Here is a 27406-nt window from a genome sequence, read left to right on the forward strand (position 1 = left end):
CGGCCGGCACTTTGCAACGTTGCTAACTTGCATAACTCCTTCCTTACAGACGTGAGTCAGGGCAATGAGGAACCTTATGCAACAGGTGTTGAGAGTGTGCATCTCTAGTGGCCTATTGCACTTTCAACTGTACACATGGGTTGATGAACTGAGGATTTTACTGTTTTTTTCCTTTATTTACCCAGGGTAGTAGCTGGGCACATGTGCTCATTTTCAGCAACGCCCTGCACATGGAAACACACAGACAGACAGACAGACACACACATTAAAACCTGGGAGCTGACCAGTACAACCACAGTCTTATACTGTTGGCCACTAAGCAGCTCCACTGGAGCAGTTGGGGGTTCAGTGTCTTGCTCAAGGGCACTTCAGCGGTGTTGGGTGAGTGATGACCATCATCACTTCCCGACCCAGATTTTTCCTGCCCGGCCGGGGAATCGAACCGGCAACCTTTCGGCAGCAAGTGCGCTTCTCTAACCCTTAGGCCACCGCTGCCCCAAGAATATATTCGTGTTGCACAAGATCCTGGTGGTACTCGTGAAATCCAAACCAACACATACCCTATGTTTTCCATTTCTCGAATTGACGCACATTTACATTTTAAAATGTGCTAAAATGGCAAAAGTTTTACATTTAGCCCGTCATTGAGTATTGACTTCCCTTCAAGCACCGTCCAATCGACGTGACACAATCACGCCGTGGCTTCCAGACGTTTTTCTTTCGGTACACCTAATTGCGAACGCAGTGAGCACTAACTATGAGACCTAGCAGAACATGTCTGTCTGTGTGTGTGTGTGTCTGTGTGTCCCGCTGTAACACCACCCGCCCGCCACCAGAGGGCGCAGCTGTATCACACACACACACACACACACACACACACACACACACACACACACACACACACACACACACACACACACACACACACAAAACTTAACTTAAAAAAAAAATTTAAAAAGAAAAAACTTAACTTAAAAACACTTAACTTAAAAATAAATCTTAAAACACAAAAAAAAAGAAAAAAAGAGAACTTCAAAAAAAGTACGTAATTCATTCTAATTGTTGTTATTGCAATTTACGAGCTGCGTTGGCTTCCCGCGTTCGCGCGTCTTACTTGTCTTACGTGGACCTTTTTTTCTGTGCCAGGTGCGGGTGGCCTTCGAGGAGTTCTCGGGCCATGCGAGTCAGATGCTGTCGAGGTTGGAGGAGATGCAGGACACTGTCTCCAGGAAAGACTTCCCTGTAGACCTGGAAGGAGCCAGGAGAATGATCGAGGAACACGCCACGCTGAAGAAGAAGGTCATCAAAGCCCCCATAGAGGAGCTAGACACGGAGGGACAGAGGTACGCGCACGCACGAGCACCCACATTCATTGACGTTAGTTAGATCGCGCTCTTTGCCATGGTCAATGGCTCTGGGTTGCTAGGAGACCGATAAAACCTGGAAATTAACCGCAAAGTGAAAAGTCCGTCTGCGTCTGTCTCAATGTAAATAGATTTAGTTTTGGTCAAAACGAGCTTTATTCAACCGGCCCAAAACTAAATAACCGATGATCGCGGTACGGATTACAAAATGTATTTTCCGGGTGAAAGAAGATGCGATCACTTTACACATAATTTAGTTACGTCCGGGTTCACGTCTTGGGACCCGAGGGTTTTCAAAAACAATGGTTTTCACCCCAAAAAAATAAGAAATAAATGCTGGAAGTAGCAGAATAATTAACATTTGAGTCCAATCACGCCTTTTCACGCCTTCTGGTCCGAACGCCCACAGCGCCGACATCGTCTTTTCCTCCCTTTTCTCGCCTATTTTAATAACAATTGATTATGGTTCACAACTGATAAAACTCTGGTAGCGGTCCGCTGAAAAAAAAAACCCAGAGGAAAACCGGAAATGAATGTCTATGGGACATCGTAATATCTCGTAATATCTCGGATTCTTCTTTTTTTGGCTCAAAACAAGCTTGATTTGCGGCTCATTTCTCTAAACGATATGATCCTCGGTTACAAAATGTCTGTTTTGGGTGGATTAAATGACGTAAGCTGGACATGTTTACAATGTCTTAGTGTTAGTCTAGTTTTAGTCGACTAAACATCATAAGATTTTGGTCGACAAAATCTACAGTTGATTTGGTCGACTAAAACGTATTTTGGTGGGCGTTGATGCCATCGTAATGACAGTTGCTGAAAATAGCCGATCTAGATCTGCTATTTTCAGCATGCAACCAAGTGTAAAATGACTTATACTGGATCTCTTGTCCACTAGTCCCTTCCTAACATTTTAGTCTAGTTTTTATTTGTTGACAAAATTGTCAGTATATTATTTAGTCATAGTTTTAGTCATCATGGCTTACTTTTTATGTAGTTTTTGTCAGTGAAAAAGGGTAGTCGACGGACATTTCTCACCATAGTTTCAGTCGACGAAAACAACACTGCGGCCCTGTGATGATGTGCATATCCTCCTCCCAGGTTGCTGCAGCGCATTCAGAGCAGCGAGTCCTACTCCAACCGGAACAGCGGAGGAGGTGGTGGCGGGGGTGGAGGAGGAGGAGGAGGAGGAGGAGGAGGAGGTGGAGGAGGTGGAGGAGGGATGTGTAACATGGACACCCAGGGCCTGGTGCCCCGGGTCAGCCAGCTGCTGGACAAGCTGCACTCCACCCGCCAGCACCTCCACCAGGCCTGGCACGTCCGCAAGCTGCAGCTGGACCAGTGCTTCCAGCTCCGCCTGTTCGAGCAGGACGCCGAGAAGGTGAAGGGGGGCAGTGTGGTTTTAGATTGATTGGTTGGTTAACCCATGTAGGCCTGACGTCGAGAAAAAAAAAAAAAAAGTCTTCTGAAAGAATATATATTCAAAGATCTGTGCCGCACTTTCACGATTTTTCAAAAATAGCAGACCTACAAGCTATTTTTCAATAGCTAAAGTATAACGTAATCCTTAGTTAAAACACCAAAAGGGGTTCCCGCCCCCAAAATGGGTTAAATACCTTTTATTAGTCAGGGACATTTAGAACAGCATCGTGGTGCAGTGTTCTACAAATGTCTTCTACAAAATCATGACCGTTTTCTGAAAAATGTATCGGTGGTGCTCAAACCTTGTCCATGTCGAGGACCCCCCAGAATTATCTGTATTTGGCCGCGGACCCCCATCTGAAAATATTTTGTTCCAGGGACCCCCCCCAGAAGATTTTCTCCCCATTACAGTTTTGAAAGCCCAGTTCTCAGACTTATTTTATTTCAAGCATCCCCCCCCGTAACTGTCAGAGTAACAGACCTGTAGGTGTCCATTTGGAACCCCCATCAAGGAACACTATGGGTCCCTCTACCCCGCTTTGAGAACTAACGAGGTTGGGGATGGATGGATGAAGGCTGAGGGTGGAGGAGGGGACCGGAGGGGGGCTAGTGTGGGAGACTGAGGGTGGAGGAGGGGGCCGAGGGCTAGTGTGGGAGGCTGAGGGTGGAGGAGGGGACCGAGGGCTAGTGTGGGAGGCTGAGGGTGGAGGAGGGGGCCGAGGGCTAGTGTGGGAGGCTGAGGGTGGAGGAGGGGACAGAGGGCTAGTGTGGGAGGCTGAGGGTGGAGGAGGGGCCCGAGGGCTAGTGTGGGAGGCTGAGGGTGGAGGAGGGGGCCGAGGGCAAGTGTGGAGGCTGAGGGTGGAGGAGGGGCCCGAGGGCTAGTGTGGGAGGCTGAGGGTGGAGGAGGGGGCCGAGGGCTAGTGTGGAGGCTGAGGGTGGAGGAGGTGACCGGAGGGGGGCTAGTGTGGGAGGCTGAGGGTGGAGGAGGGGGCCGAGGGCAAGTGTGGAGGCTGAGGGTGGAGAAGGTGACCGGAGGGGGGCTAGTGTGGGAGGCTGAGGGTGGAGGAGGGGGCAGAGGGCAAGTGTGGAGGCTGAGGGTGGAGGGGGGGCCCGAGGGCTAGTGTGGGAGGCTGAGGGTGGAGGAGGGGGCCGAGGGATAGTGTGGGAGGCTGGGAATATCATGAGAGTGGGGGAATGTGCAGAGTTGTCATTACGGATGCAACAGTTCATCGAACTAATCAATTTAATCCCACCACATTTATAAAATAAATATCACTACACACAAGCTCACAACGCATCACACCGTGAGCCTGGAGCCTATTTTCCTGCAAAGTACAATACCGAACTGCTTGTTTCCGAGCCATTAGTGTGCGTTTCCAAGCATTTGGATTGTACCGAGGCAAGAGCAAAGAGTGTTGTAAAACTCTCTCTTTCTGCTTCTACCTACTGCAGTCAACAAAAAAAATGGGAATCCTGTTTATTCGTGTTAATTAAACTGCGTTTTGCACATGTCAGGAATGTAACAACATGGTGTTTGGTCACATGCACAAACATACAGTTTGTGCATGTGAACAAGAAATGGCAACGTAGTCCAGCATTTGAAAATAATCTCGGTTGAATTAGGAACTCATGATTCGATGCACAGTATCCAACAGTCAGATTTACATGTCGACGTAATGTAAACACCCTGGAGGAGACGAACAACAATACAGTTCTATTTATTCTGAAGAGGCATGCACATTTTGGAGCGAGTAGCAGAATAACCCATTTTGGGCGGGAACCCCTTTTGGTGTTTTAAGCATTATGTTATGCTTTAACTGTTTGAAAAACAGCAGATCTACAAGTTCATAGCACGGCGGCACCGAGTGCCGCGCTATGAACTTGTAGATCTGCTATTTTTGAAAAATTGTGAAAATGTGCCTGAAATCTTAGAATATATATTGTTACAGGGCGAGTTTTAAACTCAAATCTTTGCTACTGGGGGGGTCCCTGGAACAACATATTTTCAGATGGGGGTCGGCGGCCAATGTCATATATATCTGGGGGTCCTTGACATGAATATGTTTGAGAACGACCGACATAGAAACATGAGGTTTTTCAGAAAACCGTCAGGATTTAGAAGACATTTTTTAAATTTCGACGTCAGGCCCAAATGGGATAAAATAGGATGTTGCAGTAAAAAAAAAAATGAAAAAGAAAGAGAGAGCGAGCGAGAGCTGCAGTAGTCATGGACGGACTGCAGTAGTAGTACTAGTCAGAGCTTGTTGCTAGGACACCAACCATGGCCATGGGTTGTTCTGGTCTGTGGGAGAGCCTGCCTGCCTGCCTGAGAGGATTCTCTCTAACAGAGGCATTCCATAACTGGCCTGTGAAAGATGCAATCTTCTCTGCACACCCCCTGCAGCGCGTGGCTGCACGCACACACACACGCACTCAGGTGCACCCCCCACACCAGGATTGCGATTCTTTAGGATTTTAACGATTCCGGTTCCTTAACGATTCCCCCGTAATATAAAGCGTCCGATTCCTTAATTAATACATACATAAACTGACCCTTAAAGGTGTGGAAGTAACACATCCAACAAAAATGTTTTATTAACAACTATTAATGTCTTAACAACCCAATGTAGACTTCTAAGGAACGACCTGGTCGTAAACTATGCTATATACACTCCTGTCAATGTGTGTTAACAATGTAAATGCTGTCATTATTTTTGTGTATCTTCTCATTGTGTGTGTGTGTGGTGTGTGTGTGTGTGTGTGTGTGTGTGTGTGTGTGTGTGTGTGTGTGTGTGTGTGTGTGTGTGTTCTCTCTCCCCCTGACTCAGATGTTTGATTGGATCATGCACAACAAGGGTCTGTTCCTGGCAGGCTACACGGAGATCGGTAACAACCATCCCCACGCCATGGAGCTGCAAACCCAGCACAACCACTTTGCAATGAACTGCATGGTAAGTCACACACACACACACACACACGCGCGCGCACACACGCAAATGTACACACGCACCCACGCAAACACACACCAGGGGGTATTCTATTTATGCCCTCTCGCGGCCTATGTTCTGTGCAATCAGTCGGTGTGCCGTACGTGTTGTTGTGAAGGCACATGCACCTCATCTCAGCCAGGTGCCGTTCGTTGGGCAGCGCTGTCTACAGCCCAGCGTTGCATAACCGTTATGAAACGGTGCTGGCACTGGGAATCAATCTGCTGGCGACTGCAGAACTGATGCTGATGCATCACAATCCAATGCCAGCTCTCTCTCCTCTCCTCTCCTCTACTGCCGCCCCTGAAGCTTTTATCCTATTGAACATTTTATTTAGTACATTTATTGGCTTTTGCAACGGTTTTGATCTGGGTCGTTTCAGCGGGGGGGGGATGCTCTTTTGGTTTTTATTCCGTTTGAAAGTGCACAGGGAAACGACAAATACATAACCTGTTGAGACCAGATTCTACAAAATGTCTCCTAAATGTTTCTATGTCAGCGGGTCTCAAACCTTTTCGTGTCGAGGATGATTATTCATGTCAAGGAAAATTATATGTAATTGCCCGCAGACCCCCCCTCCCCCCCATAGCAAAAACATTTGCTATGAAAGAATATATATTCGAAGATTTGCACACGTTCTCACGTTTGCACTCAATGCCGCACTATGAGCTTGTAGATCTGCTATTTTTCAACAGCTAACGTTTAAAATAACGGTCAAAGTGGTTGTTAACACTTTCGGGGCTTTAAATTCATCCTACCATCCTACCTAGGCTGCCTAGAATGTCTTATTACCTTTGGAGCATACGCCAAAGTATTTGCAGCTTTGATCGGCGACAATCCGGCCCATAGTCCCATGGTTTGTTGTTGAAGAGAAAAACATGCCGCCATTACGATGCGAGACGAACACAGCCTCCACAGCGTGTTGTAGTCCAAACAAACCAGCCGTTCACTTGCATTGAGCTCATTTTCCCAGAAGCCCTAGCAGCCCAGAGCATGGCTTGATTTCCTGTTTCGTCATCATAACGCGACGGCCTTGTCACCAGGTCCGCGCCAAATCCACTCTTTCTTTTTAATTATTACAAAACGGCGAATTAAACAAATGCCGGGTTTAGCGTATTACGCAGCACCGACACATGGATTAAATAGCGGGGAACGCGGGTTACGCAGCAGAACTGCTAAAAGCTAAGGTGAGACACAGACGCGTTCTAGGTCTTTGAATGGGATAAATGGAGATCTAACCCCGCCCCCCTCTCTCAGAACGTGTACGTGAACATCAACCGCATCATGTCGGTGGGGAACCGCCTCCTGGAGTCGGGCCACTACGCGTCGCAGCAGATCAAGCAGATCTCGGCTCAGCTGGAGCAGGAGTGGAAGGCCTTCGCAGCCGCGCTGGACGAGCGCAGCACTCTGCTGGAGATGTCGGCCAGCTTCCACCAGAAGTGTGACCAGGTAATAATAATAATAATCTTTATTGTCCCGCCATGGCTGAGGGGACAAAACTCCTGCCAAAACGGACCTTTCTCCATGGCAAGGTTCTGTATCTTTTTCTGCATCTTCTCCAGATGGCATGAGGTTAAAAAAGCGATACAGAGGATGATCAGTGTCATTTGATATTGAAAGTGCTAACCGTGTAATGGCCTTATTGTTCATATCAGAAAGTGTGGGTGTAGGGAGTCCGATGATCTTGGAAGCAATACGGGTAATACTGAAAAGTTTGTTTCTGTTCGGACAGTATGGTGTAGCTAGTTTTTTTATTTCATTTTTTTTGTTAAACAAACAAAAAATACTGGTTGAACAGCATAGACGGGGAAGGATAAGTAAACTAATAAATACTAAGTGACAATACAGCAAAGAAGTAAAACAAATACAGGTACAATACCCGTTGGACAAAAGAAAAGGTCAAGGAGAGAAGAAAATAACAGGTCGCTCCACCATTAGACGCCTGGTCGTCTCTACGGATTTACACCGAGTACATAGAGGTGGCGTGATTAATACTAGTGTTTGTCTCCCCATTTTCTCAATGAAAAGGAAAACTATAATAATAATAATAATAATGTAATAAGAATAATGTAACTATTAAATATAGTTACGTTGTTTTTGTTGTTGTTTTTGGTCTATATCAGTGCTTAGTAAACTTTTCTTAGCAATTGTGGCCAAATTATTAGAGATCCAACTTTTTGGTCCCAGTCTTTATTTATGTCTGTGATTTTATACCTGGGCTCAATGAGCTTCAGGCTTGAATTCACGTGTCTCTCTCTCCAGACACACACACACACACACAAACACGCGCGCACACACACACACACACACACCTCTTCAGGGTCGAAAATAGCCTCTTGGCACCGTATATGTGCTAGCATATGCCGGGGCCATTAGCATATATTTACATAGTACATAAGCAGTGTGTGAGTAAAATATTTGCTACCCATGGTTTATTCCAGTCTGTGCTCATTAGCTCCGCCAACCACGGCATGATTTATCATCGCAAATGAACACAGACCAAAGCACACCGATCCCCAGCGAGAGAACCGGGGCAGTCAGTGACTTCCTCTGACCTGGAATATAACCCATACAGGCCTGACATCGAAATAAAATAAAAAAGTCTTCTGAAAGAATATATATTCAAAGATCTGTGCCGCATTTTCACGATTTTTCAAAAATAGCAGACCTACAAGCTCGTAGCGCGCCACTCGGTGGCGCGCTATGAGCTTGTAGATCTGCTATTTTTCAATAGCTAAAGTATAACATAATGCTTAGTTAAAACACCAAAAAGGGGTTCCCGTCCAGAATGGGATAAAGCTGTCGTCCCGCCAGGCCTTTCATGTCTCCCGTTCTCTCCTCCTACCTCCTCTGTACCAATAAACCTTCACTTATATCTCCGTGCTGTTCATGTTCGTGTGGCTCGTTTCAAATCCTACCGGGGTTGGAGAGGAGGGCAGATCGAAGGCAATAATTAATATTGTTTTTTTTTCATTGTTCTTCCTGTAAGAGGGAGATAGGGGTTCGGGGGGGGGGGAGTTATTAGCTGAATAGTACAGTATATGATCAACTCACCACATGAATTAAACCATTTAGGCCTGACGTAGAAATTTAAAAATGTCTTCTAAATCCTGACAGTTTTCTGAAAAACCATGTTTCTGTGCTCAATATTTCATGTCAAGGACCCCAAAACATATATGTAATTGGCCGCCGACGCCCATCTGAAAATATGTTGTTCCAGGGACCCCCCCCCCCCCCCCAGAAGCAAAGATTTGAGTTTAAAACGTTCTGAAAGAATATATATTCAAAGATTTGCGCCACATTTTCATGACTTTTCAAAAATAGCAGATCTACAAGCTGTAGCGCGCCACTTGGTGGCGCGCTACGAGCTTGTAGATCTGCTATTTTTCAAAAGCTAAAGTATAACGTAACGCTTAAAAACACCAAAAGGGGTTCCCGCCCAAAATGGTTTAAGGGCCTCTTCTCCCATGCAGGGTTAATACTTCTCCGCAGCAGTTTTGTGGGTTTGAAATTATGGATAAAAACGACATTATTAATATAATTTTTAATGTATTTATTTGTTTATTTAACAGGGGCCACGTGCAACACGGCACGGAGCTTGCTTGTGTATCTCATTTGCATCGTGGGGTCCCTCCCTGGGACTGTTATTATTATGCATGTTTGAAAAGCCAGCTAATAGTAAACAGTCGCTCAGAATGTCGCTCAGGGGAGTTAATTATACTGTAGTAGTATATGACTAACCTATGACTCACTGCAATGGATTTTTCATGTTTTCGTGAATTGCTTGGTACATTTTCACTAAGTGTGTGTGTGTGTGTGTGTGTGTCTGTGTCTGTGTCTGTGTGTGTGTGTGTGTGTGTGTGTGTGTGTGTGTGTTTTTGTTTGTGTGTGCGTCTTCAGTACATGAGCAACGTGGACTCGTGGTGCAAGGCCTGCGGCGAGGTGGACCTGCCCTCGGAACTTCAAGACTTAGAAGACGCAATCCACCACCACCAGGGCCTCTATGAACACATCACCGCTGCTTATTCCGAGGTCAGTATCATGTATTAATCAGTCAAGTAACTAACCCATTTAGGCCTGACCTCAAAATTAAAAAAAAAAATCTTCTAAATCCTCCAGTTTTCTGAAATAAATATTTTCACGATTTTTCAAAAATAGCACATCTACAAGCTCCTAGCGCGCCACCGAGTGGCGCACTATGAGCTTGTAGATCTGCTATTTTTCAATAGCTATATTATAACATAATGTTTAAAACACCAAAAGGGGTTCCCGCCCAAAATGGGCTAAGGCAGTGGTTCCCAAACTTCATGTCAAGGACCCCCAAATGGACACTTATTAGCCCCGCGGACCCCCGTTTGAAAAGATATGCCAAGAACCCCCATAAGAGAAGATAATTCGGTTTTCAGTTTCACCCAGCTGCTGGCTGCTCAGATGGTCATGATGAGGAGCTGTTTGGGCTTAAAGGACGACTTCACCACTTTTCAAGCTATCTTCATATTAATTGGTCCTCACTAATGTTCACGATAAAATACCAACCATTTTTTTCCTACTCTGTCTCTGTGTCTCATAGGAGGGCTGTGGGCATCATTGTTAGGCAGATTTATTTTTAATCGAGATAAAACAATAAATAATGTTATTTAGTTTCCAGGCAATTTCTGTATATTCTATAGACCCATTAGGGTCCATTTGGTTCCATTTGTACACTCTCAGAGTTACAGACCCATAAGGGTCCATTTGGTTCCAAACTATCATTTAACTGGGTACCCCCTGGAACTCCCTCAAGGACCCCTGGGGGTCCCCGGACCCCACTTTGGGAACCACTGCTGTAGAATGGCAGTTGGGTAAGAACCGGCGCCGATTGGATCGATGGGGAAATTTAAAGTTAATAGAAACGCCAGGCTTTCTGTTCCTGGAAAGTTAGCATGCTACAATGGAAGCCATTGTTCTTGTGTTAACAGAAAATGAAGTAAAAAGAGCGAAACCTGCCTAACGATGATGTCACTGGTGATAGGCGGGGCTTCTGAACTGTCCACAGTCCTCCTGTGAGACACAGACCGAGTAGTAGTAGTTTTGACCTTATCAGTATTAGTGAGGACTGAGGAGTTGAGGACCATTTATATGAAGATAGTTTGAAAACGGTTGAAGATGTTCGCCACTTCAACACGTAGGTATGGGCAGGCCGGGAGGGCCAACCGGTGGCATTCTGATTACTGATTACTCTTCCCACCAAGCCCTAAAAATAAGAAACTTTTAATACATGACCTATCGTGACTTCAAACTTCAAAGCTTGTACGTTATGTTCTTACTGTATGTGCAAAATCATTTACAGCAGTGGTTCTCAACCAGTGGTCCGGGGACCACCAGTGGTCCACGAGGAGGTTCCAGGTGGTCCCCAGCTAAATGATGGAGCGTTGGTAACCAAATGGACCCTTATTAGATCTGTAACTCTTGAGAGTGTAATATGAAACCAGATTTCATTGTACGCTCTCAAGAGTTAAATTGTTGCTGCATTACTTAATTTACAAGAAGTACACAATTAGAGAATGTAGAGGAATTTGTTATTTTTGACCAACATCAGTGCAGCATGAAATTGTGGACAAAATCGTATTCAACGACAACAAAATATTCTGCGTTTTGTGTCTCAGATGCTACTGCTCATGGTGGTCCGTGGCTCAAATACCGAATAAATAATGGGCCTTGACATGAAAAGGGTTGAAAACGACTGATTTAAAAGCTAGGTGGTTGTTAACCACTTTAAGATTTTAACCCAACATTTCTCTTAGTGAATAAAAGGTTAGTTGTAGTAGTTACAATCTCACTAAGACAACAGCAGTCTCCCTACTCTTGTCTTGAGACGTTAAGATCCTGTGGTCGGGTAGGACACCTACTGGCTGACAAGAGGTATGGCATGAAATAGAAAGGGAAATATCTGGCCTTCCCAAGCGAGCTGTCCGTCATAGCTCAACAGTAGACATGTTGGCACTCTGGGGACCTGGTTTTGAATCCCGGATTGGACAGCTAGTTTTGATTATTATATTGTTAATATTGAATAATTATATTGTCAATATTGAATAATTTATCTGGTCAAAACCACGGAGAGCTCCCTAGATTAGCGGATACGAGGCATTCTTTCTGAGCCGTAAACAGGGAAGTGAACGACAACGCGCATGCGCCAAGAGCAAGGAGTATGGTGCAGAAGGAGAGGCCAACTCCAAAGAAAAAATCTCTCGTTTGATATCAATGAAAATGCGTCCTAGAAACCCGTCGGTTGGATTAGGTATGACGTTCCCACACGTCGTACGTTCTAAATGGGTTAGTGAGTTAATGTGTTAACCCATTTTGGGGCGGGAACCCCTTTTGGTGTTAGCATTATGTTATGCTTTAGCTATTGAAAAATAGCAGATCTACAAGCTCATAGCACGCCACCGAGTGGCACGCTACGAGCTTGTAGGTCTGCTATTTTTGAAAAATCGAAGAACGACTGACATAGAAACATAGCTTTTTCAGAAAACTGTCAGGATGTAGAAGACATTTTTAGAATCTGATCTCAGGTCGAAATGGGTTAAAGATTTGAAACGTTTTGGCCTATAATCACAATGCCCCAAAAGGACAAGGAGCCCCAGGTTGAAAGTGATGTAAAGTTAACACCGCCGCCTGCTTTTCTTTTCGCTTGCTTGCTAGGTGAGTCAGGACGGCAAGGCCCTGCTGGACAAGCTGCAGAGGCCGCTGACGCCGGGCGGCGCCGCCGACTCGCTGACGGCCTCGGCCAACTACTCCAAGGCCGTGCACCACGTCCTGGACATCATCCACGAGGTGTTGCACCACCAGCGGCAGCTGGAGAACATCTGGCAGCACCGCAAGGTCCGCCTGCACCAGCGCCTGCAGCTCTGCGTCTTCCAGCAGGACGTGCAACAGGTGCGTTGCAACCGCAAACACCATTTACAGTTTAAGGCAGCATTTAGCAGACGCTCTTTGATCCAGAGCGACTTACAGTAAGCAAGGACAAACTTCAACTTCACTTCAAACTTCAAAGAACTTTATTTTTTCCTTTCGGAAACTTCTTTTCAGTTTTGAGTGAAAATCCGTGTTGTGGACATTCACGGAATGCAAATAAACGGCCCGTGGTGGAAAAAAGGACTTGCAGTTTTTTACTACGTTACATGTACAGTAAAAGTCCAGAATTCTAAATTTACTTGAGTAAAAGTTTGAAAGTATTAGCATCAAAATCTACTGAAAGTACCAAAAGTAGAAGTTTTTTTTCCGAGTTCGACACACTCACAAGCTTGTAGGTCTGCTATTTTTGAAAAATCATTAAATGTGGCGCAAATCTTTGAATATATATTCTTTCAGAGCGAACGTTTATATTTACTACCTCATCACTGAACCTTAGAGCTCCCCCTTGTGGTGCCTGATTGTCCTGAACCCCTGTTTGTTTCACTGTGGGATAAATGTATATTTTGTGTGTGTGCGTATACAAACAGGTGTTGGACTGGATTGAAAACCACGGCGAGGCCTTCCTCAGTAAACACACCGGGGTGGGCAAGTCCCTACATCGAGCCAGAGCTCTCCAGAAACGCCATGAAGACTTTGAGGAAGTTGCCCAGGTACCTTGTTTTTATCATGCTAAGAATTTCTACAGTTCGGCACATTATATTTCAATGCTTTTTTGTCCACTATGTATATTCTTTGTAGGTATGTTCTGTAGATACTTATCTAATTTTAATTTGGCTTTATATATTGATTGGCCATAGAGTTTAAGACAGAGTTACGCAAACTCTGTTCACTTCATGGGAGCCAGTCCAATGGCGGCTCTTCTACATAGACTTCTATAGAGGGTATGCGCATGATATCATCATCATTCCGGGAAGTTATGCGGGAACAGCTACTGAGTGGCAAAAAACTACTTCCTGGCCTTGACAGCCCATACATCCAAACAGAAAAGTCCTATCTGATTGCATTAAACAAAGTTAAACTCACTTTGCCACTCACTTTGCCACTCAATTTGCCACTCGATTTGCCATTAATTTTATGCATACGCATACCCTCTATTGGTTTGTCCCTATTTGAAGGCTTCAAATAGGGACAACCGGAAGTTTACGGAATGCATTGCAGTCTATGGGCTCGCGCGAGTACATGAACCACGTGACCGGGCTGTTTTCTGCCCCCTCAATATCCCAACTCTTCTAATTAGATGGCTCTGGGCGGGACATGCCCGTGGTGAAATGGACCCATGGCTTTCGATTGGTCTTTGGTACGGGTTAGGGCAAAAAAACACACCAATTTTGCGTGGTATCGATGCGCACCACGCAGCTACTGCAACGTGACAACGTCCCCTTTATCATTCACTAAACTCACCCCACACAGCCGTTGTTGAACTAGTGAATCTGACATAGTGGACTACTGAATCGTTTACTTTTGACCGTAGGTTTTTACTCTCGAGTCACGAGCGCTGTTCTTTTCCAACGGTGAGAAGTATGGACAGAGTGGCGCTGGCTGATGATGTATCAGCATCAACGTGGCTACGTAACAGTTGACGTTATGAAATGAGAGTCTGCTGCCTCCTGCTGGCCAGACTGAGTAGCGAGTGACCATTCAGATTCATGGAAAGCAGCGATTCAGGCTGGAACCCAGGCTACTACCATATAAGCTTGTTCAAAACTCTACACTCATACGCACACTTAGTTAGGACTTATTGCTCCTAACTAAGTTTTACTTGATTTATACAGTACCTTGTTTTGTTTTTTTATGTCTTGTTTTTATGAGCTTGACAAATAAATCTCAGTGTTATGTTATGTTTGGGCGTGATCCATTTATCATCAGTGACATCATATCCTGTTTCCACTCTCGGTCCTTACTTTCTGTTCTCCTTTCTGTGAATGTGGATGATATACTTTGACCTGTTTTTAAGTAACCACACGAACCACCCTGGCATCCCACTTCTGGTGCCAACACATTGCAGACCAACAAGCTGCAAGAGGGGACATGGAAATAGACCCCTCAACGAAGCATATATAGGATTTAAGTGATTAACCACCTCTCTCTCTCTCTCTCTCTCTCTCTCTCTCTCTCTCTCTCTCTAGAACACGTACACCAATGCAGACAAGTTGCTGGAGGCGGCGGAGCAGCTGGCCCAGACGGGCGAGTGCGACCCGGAGGAGATCTACCAGGCCGCCCACCAGCTGGAGGACCGCATCCAGGACTTTGTGCGCCGCGTGGAGCAGCGCAAGGTTCTCCTCGACATGTCCGTCGCCTTCCACACGCACGTCAAGGAGGTACACGTACGGCAGGCTGGAGAAGGGCAGCGTGTAGTAGTGTGTACCGTACGTACGAACTTGACCCGGGTTTTAGGAACATTAATTGATTAATGGTGAAGACAAGCTTGGAACACGGTGGAATACGTTTGCAGGAAGTCAACAGTGTACAATCCATTACGCAATTTGAACATACTTGTAGTTTGTATTTTTCATTAGCTTTTGTGTGTGTGTGTGTGTGTGTGTGTGTGTGTGTGTGTGTGTGTGTGTGTGTGTGTGTGTGTGTGTGTGTGTGTGTGTGTGTGTGTGTGTGTGTGTGTGTGTGTGTGTGTGTGTGTGTGTGTGTGTGTGTGTGTGTGTGTGGTGGTTAGTTTTTATGATTTGAGTTTTTGTTAACATAATATAAGTGGCATTTGTCAAAGCTAGGGTAAGATTTAAGATGTTCAGAATAGATATTGCAATACAAACGCAACACTTTGTGAAAGCAATTCACAAAGTCAATTCATCACAGTCTCAGTATAGGTAATATACTGTACGTACGTGCAACAATGCCTCCTGATGATACATTTTCTGCATATTGTTTTATTTTAGTTTGGTTAGTTTTGTATGAACACAATTAAGTTCATTTTAGTATATTTAGTCTAGTTTAAATGTATATCTCAGTTGAAGACTGGGTCGACAGATCATTTTAAATACTGGACAAATTTCGGCTATAATTTCATAATTCTCATAAGCATTAAATATGTTTATATACATTCTTTTAAATCAGTGTTTGAACACTTAAATCTCTCCCGCCACGATGTTCAGAAATCATCCAGTAGAGTCCTTTTGTACATTTACTGGACAATATTATATCAAGTACAGTAAGCACAGTACAGTATGTGCAAATAGCAGCTTCCTCCACTAGTGATGTCATGATTCTTAGTAACTGGACGACCGCCTTTCAGCAGTTATGGAGAACATTTCAAATTTTAACCCATCTAGACCTGAAGTCGATTCTACAGATGTCTTCTAAATCCTGACAGTTTTCTGAAAAAAACCTATGTTTCTATGTTTCGCTCCTCCCTCCCCCCCCTCCTCCTCCTCCTCCCCCTCCTCCTCTCCCCCTCCCTGCAGCTGTGGACGTGGCTGGAGGAGCTGCAGAAGGAGCTGTTGGACGACGTGTACGCCGAGTCGGTGGAGGCCGTCCAGGAGCTGATCAAGCGCTTCGGCCAGCAGCAGCAGACCACGCTGCAGGTGACCGTCAACGTCATCAAGGAGGGAGAGGACCTCATCCAGCAGCTCAGGTATACACACTGGGCTGGTCCGTGGTGTTTCTCTCAACACCTTAACCCCATTAAGACCTAGAACTAACGCAAAGTGTTTCACTCGTTCACACTGCATGCTTCCAGTGGAGCTTGTTGTAGATTAAATCTTCCAAAGATGAAGGAATGACGAAGTGAAGTGTTGAGAATTTAATAAGAAGATTCAGCAGAGTAACAACATACAGAGAGTGAGGAACAGGCCTCCTTGCCTGTTCCGGTAGCCCCTCCAGGCGCAAGCCTCCTCAACCCCATTCTCAGACAGTCCTTATAGTCTTGTCTTAACAGAGATATATGGACTGAATGTCCATATAAGGATCTGCGCTAAACATAAGGGCGACACACACAAATAAGTATACCTTTTGCTGACAGCGTGGAGGAGTCAAGTCAGCTGTTAGATTGACAGCTACAGTTGAATTAGACTGAACACATTGGTGAGCAAAGAGACTTAATGGAAGGCAGAGAAATATAGAATAATAAATATATTTGGCAATGTAGGAGGAATACAATCTACACCTACGTACAACACGTGTATGGGGGGAATTTGGGAATTGGCATAATGACTGAATTGCAAGGAAAAAGGGGGGAGGGATAATTTGGCTGCTTAAAATGAGAGAGAGAGAGAGAGAAGCCTGCACAGAGAGAGTGGGCCGATGGCATGAGTAGGAGGAAGGATTGTAAGGTTTAAGCATCGAGAGAGAAAGACTGAGCGATGGATGGATGGAGCGAACGAGGGTGGGAGGGAGAGAGAGAGGGTGCTGCAGAGGTGGACATAGTTGACCCTTTTGACCCTCACTTCTATTTTTATACATCAAAGACTCTTCTCTCCATCCACTTCTCTCTGTCTCTCTCTCTATCTCTCTGTCTCTCTCTCTCTCTCTCTCTTACATAAGTTGTGCTTCATAATAACGTGTCTAATTTGTGTGGCAAGCTTGCCTTAGGGAAACACTTTGCACCTTGTGTTATGAGTATGTGTGTTTGTTTGACTGGCTGACTGAGCGTGTTCGTGAAAGTACTTTTGTCCTGCTGATAAATCTGCCATGTCTAATCGGTATCTATATGGCCTCCAGTGTATTTGTATTGTATTGTGTTTCCCCCCCTCTTTTTCATAAATATAGAATAGCCAATTATTTTCGCAATGACAATTATGACCATCCCCACGCAGCCTCCATCCCCCGAACACGGGCCAATTCGAATTGTGTTTGTTTAGATGCCTGACAAAGCCGGTTGCACCACGTTGGATTCGAACCCACAACCTCAACCTAACCCTATTCTCTAAGTGTGTGTGTGTGTGTGTTCATTTGTGAGTGCGCACATGCTCCTATGCACCTGACTGTCACCATCAACAGCCAGTTAAACCCAGTGAAAAACTGCCTTACAGCAGTGGTTCCCAAACCTTTTCATGTCAAGGACCCCCAAATTGACACTCATTAGCCCGCAGACCCCCATTTGAAAAGATATGCCAGGGACCCCCATAAGAGAAGATTTTTACGGCTCTACATGCATATTAGTCTACAGACCCCCCCTTTAATGGCATTTCTATCTCTGAGACCCCAAATTATATTGTAAAATCAATGTTAATTTAACTCTTGAGTACAGAAGAGATTTACTTTAGTTCTTATTAGTGTTTGCTTGTGTGTGTCTGTCAGGGACTCGGCCATCTCCAGCAACAAGACTCCTCACAACAGCTCCATCAACCACATCGAGAGCGTGCTGCAGCAGCTGGACGAGGCTCAGGCCCAGATGGAGGAGCTCTTCCAGGAGAGGAAGATCAAGCTGGAGCTCTTCCTTCAGCTCCGCATCTTTGAGAGGGACGCCATCGATGTGAGTGTCCCCCCCCCCCCGCCTCTCTGGAAACTCAAGATCTGCTATTTTCAATAGATTTTGAACTTGTGAAGTGGGACATTCTGCAATATGAGTACTTTTACTGTTAGTACTTTAAGTACATTTGCCGATACTTTTGTACTTTTACTCAAGTACATTTTCAATACTTTTACTATGTAATGAAGTAGTTCTAAATTTCAGTATTGATACTTTTACTTAAGTAAAACATTTGAGTACTTAACCCCACGTGGTGGAACGTTGTGTTTTCCCTAACGCTGCGCTGCGTTGCTCGACCTCTCTCAGATCATCTCGGACCTGGAGTCGTGGAACGAGGAGCTGACGGGTCAGATGAGCGAGTTCGACACGGAGGACCTGACGCTGGCGGAGCAGAGGCTGCAGCACCACGCCGACAAGGCCCTCACCGTGAACAACCTCACCTTCGACGTCATCCACCAGGGCCAGGAGCTGCTGCAGTACGTCAACGAGGTGCAGGCCTCCGGTGAGTAGAGCTGAACGGAAGAACACAAAGATATTATCGCACTGTGAACTGAGCGGTATTATTATGCAGTGGTGTGTGTGTGTGTGTCAAGCCCTCCTTCCTGGCCTGTGTGTGTGTGTGTGTGTGTGTGTGTGTGTGTGTGTGTGTGTGTGTGTGTGTGTGTGTGTGTGTGTGTGTGTGTGTGTGTGTGTGTGTGTGTGTGTGAGTGTGAGTGTGAGAGAGAGAGAGACGCTGCTCCACAGTGCCACTTTAGGTCAGTGTTGAGACCAGCCACCCAAAGCTCTGATTCTGAATGGTGTCATATTGTAGTTTCGGGCCAACAGAACACATCTCGCCTGTTGTGGTGTGTAAGTAGGCTTGTGCTTAAACTGTTCTCCCACCTACAAAATTATTTTGTTTATCGGACGATATGGATTGCGTCACTTACCTTTCCCTCCGACACTGGCTCAGGGGTGGAGTGGCTGCATGGTAACCGCAAGGTTGCCAGTTCAAACCCGGGTTCGCCCAGACTAGTTAGTGTCGAAGTGTCCTTGAGCAAGACTCTGAACCCCTAATTGCTCCCGATGTGCTGGTTGGTGCCTTGCATGGTTTCCGCCGCCATCGGTGTATGAATGTGTGTGTGAATGGGTGATTGTAATGCACAATCCATGTAAAGCGCCTTGGATAAAGGCGCTATATAAATGCACCATTCACCATTTTCCCTCTTCCTCCCCGTCCAGGTGTGGAGCTGCTGTGCGACAGGGACGTGGACATGGCCACGCGGGTCCAGGACCTGCTGGAGTTCCTCCATGAGAAGCAGCAGGAGCTGGACCTGGCTGCAGAGCAGCACCGCAGGCACCTGGAGCAGTGTGTCCAGCTCAGACACCTGCAGGCTGAGGTCAAACAGGTAGGAGGACACAGAGCCTTAGATATAGACAGACACCTGGAGCCTGCAGCTCAGGCACCTGCAGGCTGAGGTCAAACAGGTAGGAGGACACAGAGCCTTAGATATAGACAGACACCTGGAGCCTGCAGCTCAGACACCTGCATGCTGAGGTCAAACAGGTAGGAGGACACAGAGCCTTAGATATAGACAGACACCTGCAGGCTGAGGTCAAACAGGTAGGAGGACACAGAGCCTTAGATATAGACAGACACCTGGAGCCTGTAGCTCAGGCACCTGCAGGCTGAGGTCAAACAGGTAGGAGGACACAGAGCCTTAGATATAGACAGACACCTGGAGCCTGCAGCTCAGGCACCTGCAGGCTGAGGTCAAACAGGTAGGAGGACACAGAGCCTTAGATATAGACAGACACCTGGAGCCTGCAGCTCAGGCACCTGCAGGCTGAGGTCAAACAGGTAGGAGGACACAGAGCCTTAGATATAGACAGACACCTGGAGCCTGCAGCTCAGGCACCTGCAGGCTGAGGTCAAACAGGTAGGAGGACACAGAGCCTTAGATATAGACAGACACCTGGAGCCTGCAGCTCAGGCACCTGCAGGCTGAGGTCAAACAGGTAGGAGGACACAGAGCCTTAGATATAGACAGACACCTGCAGGCTGAGGTCAAACAGGTAGGAGGACACAGAGCCTTAGATATAGACAGACACCTGCAGGCTGAGGTCAAACAGGTAGGAGGACACAGAGCCTTAGATATAGACAGACACCTGGAGCCTGCAGCTCAGGCACCTGCAGGCTGAGGTCAAACAGGTAGGAGGACACAGAGCCTTAGATATAGACAGACACCTGGAGCCTGCAGCTCAGACACCTGCAGGCTGAGGTCAAACAGGTAGGAGGACACAGAGCCTTAGATATAGACAGACACCTGGAGCCTGCAGCTCAGGCACCTGCAGGCTGAGGTCAAACAGGTAGGAGGACACAGAGCCTTAGATATAGACAAGACACCTGGAGCCTGCAGCTCAGACACCTGCATGCTGAGGTCAAACAGGTAGGAGGACACAGTGCCACCTAGGGCTTTAAGCAACTAGTCGACTAGTAAATCCACTAGTCGACCTTGTTGGTACTAGTTGACTAGTTGATAAGAAAAAACAATGTTTTATTTGTATTTTGTATGCCTCAAGATCAGCTAGATTATAGTTATAGTCACCAATGCACACAGTTTTTAAATGTACAAATATTTCCCTTACATTTCTCTTACATCATATGTAGTTAAACAACTAGTCGACTAGTCAACTAGTAAATGACTAGAAGTTAAAGCCCTAGTGCCACCTTTAGGACGAGGATGAAGAAGTGCATGCACACACACACACACACACACACACACACGACAACAACGCATTCTTACTGTAGTACTGATCGTCTGCACCACCTTCAGGCTGAAAGTAGGAACTGCAGACAACAGTGGACAAAAATGAATCGCTTGAGTGCATGTTTAATATACATTACATTAGTTGTACTCAAACAACGCTAGTGTACTGTATTCACTTTACTTATTCTTGTTAATATAATTTAACATCCCATATCTTACATTGCTGCCGTGTGCGATATGGATTGTCCGCATGATTCCACAAAACGGTAAAACGTTTTAACTTTAATATTGGTATCCGTCTGCGTGTCTACAATAAGGTGCTGGGTTGGATTCGCAACGGCGAGTCGATGCTGAACGCCGGTCTGATCACGGCCAGCTCGCTTCAGGAGGCTGAGCAGCTCCAGAGAGAACACGAACAGTTCCAGCACGCCATCGAGGTGAGACTGGGTTTTGGTTCTCTGTGTACTGGTTTGTACAGTATAATGGCTTTTTTCCCCCTCAATGAGTACTTGTTGAAACCTCCATATTTAAAACGCTGTCTTATGTTTTTTTTCGTAAACAAACAAACAAACATACATCCACTGTATAACACAGATTATTTTTTCCATTTCCTTAACCCCATTTAGGCCTGACGTTGAAATAAATAAAACAAATCCTGACAGTTTTCTGAAATACCTATGTTTCTATATCAGTCAGTGGTGCTCAATATTTCATGTCAAGGACCCCAAAAATTATATTTAATTGGCCACCGACCCCCATCTGAAAATATGTAGTTCCAGGGACCCCCCAAAAAGCAAAGATTTGAGTTAAAAATGTCCGATTTCCACCACATTTTTCACATTAAAAAAAAATTGCAGATCCACAAGCTTGTAGATCTGCTATTTTTCAATAGCTAAAGTCTAACATAACGCTTAAAACACCAAAAGGGGTTCCCGCCCAGAATGGGTTCAAGTAAGGGTTTTGAACATACAAGATTTCCACCCAACAGCGACGATGTGTTATGACATCTAGATGTTGTGTTTTGAGTGATTCAAATAGGAAAAGAGGGAGTTTTATGTGGTTTTCACTCGATGGCATCCATTTAATCCTTCTCCTGTCCTCCACCGGCCCACCCCTCATATAGAAAACCCACCAGAGCGCTCTGCAGGTGCAGCAGAAGGCTGAGGCCCTGCTGCAGGCCAACCACTACGACATGGACCTGATCCGGGACTGCGCCGAGAGCGTGGCCTCGCACTGGCAGCAGCTCATGTTGAAGATGGAGGACCGCCTCAAGCTGGTCAACGCCTCCGTGGCCTTCTACAAGACCTCTGAACAGGTAGGCGTGCAGTAGTTAGGTGCTCACTTACAGTGTTGTTTTTGGCAGCAAAATTTGATTTTAGTTTTAGTCATGGTCTTTTGAATAGTTTTCATTTACTGTAGTTTTAGTCACTTGGAATGTTTTAGTGTTAGTCTAGTTTTAGTCGACTAAATGTCATTTTTTAGTTGACTAAAATGTATTTTGGCGGGCCTTGATGCCGTCGTCATGGCTGATTTTACACTTGCTGAAAATAGATGATCTACAAGCTCACAGCTTGTGGCTGACATAGTCTGATCTGTGTGTATGTTCTACCTGAAGGTATGCAGCGTGCTGGAGAGCCTGGAACAGGAGTATAAGAGGGAGGAGGACTGGTGCGGCGGAGCGGACAAACTGGGACCAAACTGTGAGACGGACCACGTCACCCCCATGATCAGCAAACACCTGGAGCAGAAGGAGGCCTTCCTCAAGGTACGAACATGCTGCGCGTGCGAAAACATGCACGCACAGTTGACATGCACTCAGTTGATTAATTGAATACTTTACTAGTCAGAAATAAGGCTAAAAGGATAACATAAAAGGTCCTGGGGACTTGTTTCCATTGTGGTCCTACAGTATGTGTTCAATTCATCAGCATAGCATAGAATTTACACAATAGTACATGAACAAATACTAACGCTACATTTACCTCCCCTTGTGGCCGATGAATTTTTTTCCCCCAGGCACATTTACCAGTGTTACACATCCTTTAATGGATGGTTTGGTGGCAGAGTAGCAGTATAATAAGACTTTTCCCATGTTTGTTCTAAATATGGGTGGTACCAGATCATGGTCGCTCCCTCTGGTGTGGTGGCTGTCATTCATTTTGGAGAAGTATTTTGACAGGTATGAGGGTATTGATGGCCCTTTGACTATCTTAAATACCAATCCCATTGATATCAAAACTAGGAAAGTGTGTTGGAATTATGTGGGTCATGGGCTTAAGGCAGAAAAGTTTGTTTTTGGAGTCCGAAGCTTAGTTTTGAGTGACATTGAGATGTTGGAGAACCAAGAGGTGCAAGCATTATACAAATGGTATTGAATGAGGGCTCCGGCAAGAGGTTTGAGAGCACTTTTGACTTAAGGAAATCCTGCCCAAAAACCTTGTTCTTTTATTGACTTCCTTGGATCACTTTTTATGCCTTTTTTTGCTTGAGATTAATATATATCGCCAACTCTGACCTCGAAATCATGTGCATTCTAAACCTGTGGTTTGGCAGGCCTGCACTCTAGCCAGACGAAATGCAGATGTCTTCCTCAAGTACATGCACAGGAACAGCGTCAACATGCCGGGCATGCTGAGCCACGTCAAAGCTCCTGAACAGCAGGTCAAGAGTGAGTATGACATTCTAGATTATTTTCGCTTTAACACCTGCCCAGTTTTGGGTGTGGATTTGCATGTCTTTCCTCCCATTTTGTCCACATGTGCACGTGTGTGTCCTTAACCCATTTAGACCTGAGGACGATCCTACCAATGCATGCCTTCTAAATCCTGATAGTTTTCTGAAGAACCTATGTTTCTATGTCAGTTGTTCTCAAGGTTTTATGTCAAGGACCCCGAAAATTATATGTAATATGCCTCTGCCCCCCCATCTGAAAATATGTTGTTCCAGGGACCCCCCAGAAGCAAAGATATGAGTTAAAATGTTCACTCTGTAATAATATATATTCAAAGATTTGAGGCACATTTTCACGATTTTTCAAAAATAGCAGACCTACAAGTTCATAGCGCGGCACCGAGTGCCGCGCTATGAGCTTGTAGATCTGCTATTTTTCAATGGCTAAATATACCTGTAACAATACTTTAAAACACCAAAAGGAGTTCCCGCCCAAAATGGGTTCATATTTATTTTCATTTGTTTCCCGTTGGGTTTTAGACATTCTGAATGAGCTCCTGCAGAGAGAGAACCGTGTTCTGCACTTCTGGACCATGAGGAAACGACGCCTGGACCAGTGTCAGCAGTACGTGGTGTTTGAACGCAGCGCCAAACAGGTACAAACATGCACATGCTGTACACTACACACACTCCTGTACACTACACACACTCCTGTACACTACACACACTCCTGTACACTACACACACTCCTGTACACTACACACACTCCTGTACACTACACACACTCCTGTACACTACACTACACACACTCCTGTACACTACACACACTCCTGTACACTACACTACACACACTCCTGTACACTACACACACTCCTGTACACTACACTACACACACTCCTGTACACTACACACACTCCTGTACACTACACTACACACACTCCTGTACACTACACACACTCCTGTACACTACACACACTCCTGTACACTACACACACTCCTGTACACTACACACACTCCTGTACACTACACTACACACACTCCTGTACACTACACACACTCCTGTACACTACACTACACACACTCCTGTACACTACACACACTCCTGTACACTACACTACACACACTCCTGTACACTACACACACTCCTGTACACTACACACACTCCTGTACACTACACACACTCCTGTACACTACACACACTCCTGTACACTACACACACTCCTGTACACTACACTACACACACTCCTGTACACTACACACACTCCTGTACACTACACTACACACACTCCTGTACACTACACACACTCCTGTACACTACACTACACACACTCCTGTACACTACACACACTCCTGTACACTACACTACACACACTCCTGTACACTACACACACTCCTGTACACTACACTACACACACTCCTGTACACTACACACACTCCTGTACACTACACACACTCCTGTACACTACACACGCTCCTGTACACTACACACCAGTGACGTAGACTCCGTGGGGGCGGCGGGGCTCGAGCCCCCATGATGAATTAGACCTGAATATGTAGGCTACAGTATATTCGCCTAGTCGGTTCGTCCCGTTTGTACCGCGCCAGGTCGCGCCGACTTTGCATTGACTTTGTATGTAATCGCGCAGCTCCAACCATCCAAGTCTGAGCGCACGTTAACACCTTTTGGGCATTCAAATGCTAATCTTGTTTAAGGTAGGGTACAGTACTGTACTCTGCTTAGGCTACTTGTTCACAATGAAAAGGAGTAGCCTACCAGATGACTCAGTGCTGCAATCATGGCATTTAAACAAACATGCTCGTATAATCTACAAACACTGTGACACGTTTAAAGAGTGTTACAAATAAGTGTTTAGAACCTAAACGCTTGGGTTTAGGGTGGAATGAAAAAAACAACAACTTTTTTTTCCCCCGTTACGGCGGGCGCCCCCATGACGATTATAAAAACATTTCGTCTCTGCTACACACACACACTCCTGGACACTACACACACTCCTGGACACTACACACACTCCTGTACACTACACACACTCCTGTACACTACACACACTCCTGTACACTACACACACTCCTGTACACTACACTACACACACTCCTGTACACTACACTACACTACACACACTCCTGTACACTACACACACTCCTGTACACTACACACACTCCTGTACACTTCACACACTCCTGTACACTACACACACTCCTGTACACTACACTACACACACTCCTGTACACTACACACACACTCCTGTACACTACACACACTCCTGACTACACACACTCCTGTACACTACACACACTCCTGTACACTACACTACACACACTCCTGTACACTACACACACTCCTGTACACTACACACACACACTCCTGTACACTTCAAAACCCATGTCTGTTTTACACTTAGTTGTACTATGGTTGTCCCACACTGTAAATAGCTGATCTACAATGCTTCCTGACGGGCCACATTGTGAGTTCGTATGTCGGCTATTTTTGTTGCGGGACGAAGTCACAAGACGGGCTATACACATAAGACGATACACACTCACTCTCAATTTACAATTTAGGCATTTAGCAGACGCTCTTAACCCATTCTTGGCGGGAACCCCTTTTGGTGTTAGCATTATGTTATGCTTTAGCTATTGAAAAATAGCAGATCTACAAGCTCGTAGCGCGCCACTCGGTGGCGCGCTATGAGCTTGTAGATCTGCTATTTTTGAAAAATCGATAGCTTTTTCAGAAAACTGTCAGGATGTAGAAGACATTTTTAGAATCTGATCTCAGGTCAAAATGGGTTAATCCAGAGCGATTTAACAATAAGAAAGAACAAAAAACATGGCAATACATCACATACATACAAAGTAGTTATCATGAAACATGCGTAAGCTAACAACGTAACAGTGGAATATCTATATAATGAAACTATGCATATAAACTATACATACTATACTATACATGTATACTATAAAGTGCTATGACTACATAAAATGCAACTCACATACATATACGTACACAATTGCTTAGTTATTATTTTGCTGATACCTACTACCACGCACTCCTGTTTGTCTTTGTCCTGTTAATGCAAACTGTGTCTGTGTGTGTGTGTGTGTGTGTGTGTGTGTGTGCGTTGTGCTCAGGCCCTGGAGTGGATCCATGACACGGGGGAGTTCTACCTGTCCACACACACCTCCACCGGCTCCAGCATCCATCACACACAGGAGCTGCTCAAAGAGCACGAAGACTTCCACATCACAGCCAAGGTCGGTCCCAAACACCCCCCGCCACGCATACACACACACACACGCACACACACGCCATTCAATGTATTAGCATTTCTCTCTCCTTTCTGAACAAACCCTTTTCCCCCACTCTCTCTCTCTCTCTCTCTCTCTCTCTCTCTCTCTCTCTCAGCAAACCAAAGAGCGCGTGAAGCTGCTGATCCAGCTGGCGGATGGCTTCTGTGACAAGGGCCACAGTCACGCCGTGGAGATCAAGAAGTGGGTGACGGCGGTGGACAAGCGCTACCGAGACTTCTCCCTGCGCATGGACAAGTACCGCTCCAGTCTGGAGAAGGCCCTGGGCATCTCCTCGGACTCCAACAAGGCTGTGAGTGTACTAGAGAGAGAGGGAGAGAGAGGGTGTGTGTGTGCGTTCGTTCCGTGGATGCAGAAAACATTCTCTCATGTACGTGTCTGCGTCTCTCTCAGAGTAAGGACCTCCAGTTGGACATCATTCCGGCCACTACCCCCGGGACAGAGGTCAAGCTACGGGACGCCGCCCACGAACTCAACGAGGAGAAGCGCAAGTCGGCCCGCAGGAAGGAG

The 27406-nt window shown here is 45.7% G+C and overlaps 1 protein-coding gene across 12 annotated transcripts in view; it reads left to right on the top strand.

The window, feature by feature from the left end:
* LOC306937824 (triple functional domain protein) overlaps window positions 1–27406 on the top strand; it is a 142181-nt gene that overhangs the window by 74141 nt on the left and 40634 nt on the right. For 6 of the 12 annotated variants that reach the window (XM_079521798.1, XM_079521802.1, XM_079521804.1 and 3 more), the window contains exons 7-26: window positions 1147–1343; window positions 2469–2748; window positions 5618–5740; window positions 7034–7225; window positions 9677–9808; window positions 12458–12691; window positions 13258–13380; window positions 14857–15096; window positions 16144–16313; window positions 17978–18152; window positions 18456–18651; window positions 19371–19537; window positions 21217–21336; window positions 22023–22214; window positions 22515–22664; window positions 23453–23567; window positions 24110–24225; window positions 26720–26842; window positions 26994–27188; window positions 27290–27405. In XM_079521798.1, the coding sequence (XP_079377924.1) occupies window positions 1147–1343; window positions 2469–2748; window positions 5618–5740; window positions 7034–7225; window positions 9677–9808; window positions 12458–12691; window positions 13258–13380; window positions 14857–15096; window positions 16144–16313; window positions 17978–18152; window positions 18456–18651; window positions 19371–19537; window positions 21217–21336; window positions 22023–22214; window positions 22515–22664; window positions 23453–23567; window positions 24110–24225; window positions 26720–26842; window positions 26994–27188; window positions 27290–27405 (3356 nt within the window). The remainder of the gene's footprint in view (window positions 1–1146; window positions 1344–2468; window positions 2749–5617; window positions 5741–7033; window positions 7226–9676; window positions 9809–12457; window positions 12692–13257; window positions 13381–14856; window positions 15097–16143; window positions 16314–17977; window positions 18153–18455; window positions 18652–19370; window positions 19538–21216; window positions 21337–22022; window positions 22215–22514; window positions 22665–23452; window positions 23568–24109; window positions 24226–26719; window positions 26843–26993; window positions 27189–27289; window position 27406) is intronic. The other 6 variants (XM_079521806.1, XM_079521800.1, XM_079521807.1 and 3 more) reach the window with 2 other exon arrangements.

This window comes from Electrona antarctica (assembly GCF_951216825.1).
Source record: "Electrona antarctica genome assembly, chromosome: 15".
Lineage (NCBI taxonomy): Eukaryota > Metazoa > Chordata > Actinopteri > Myctophiformes > Myctophidae > Electrona > Electrona antarctica.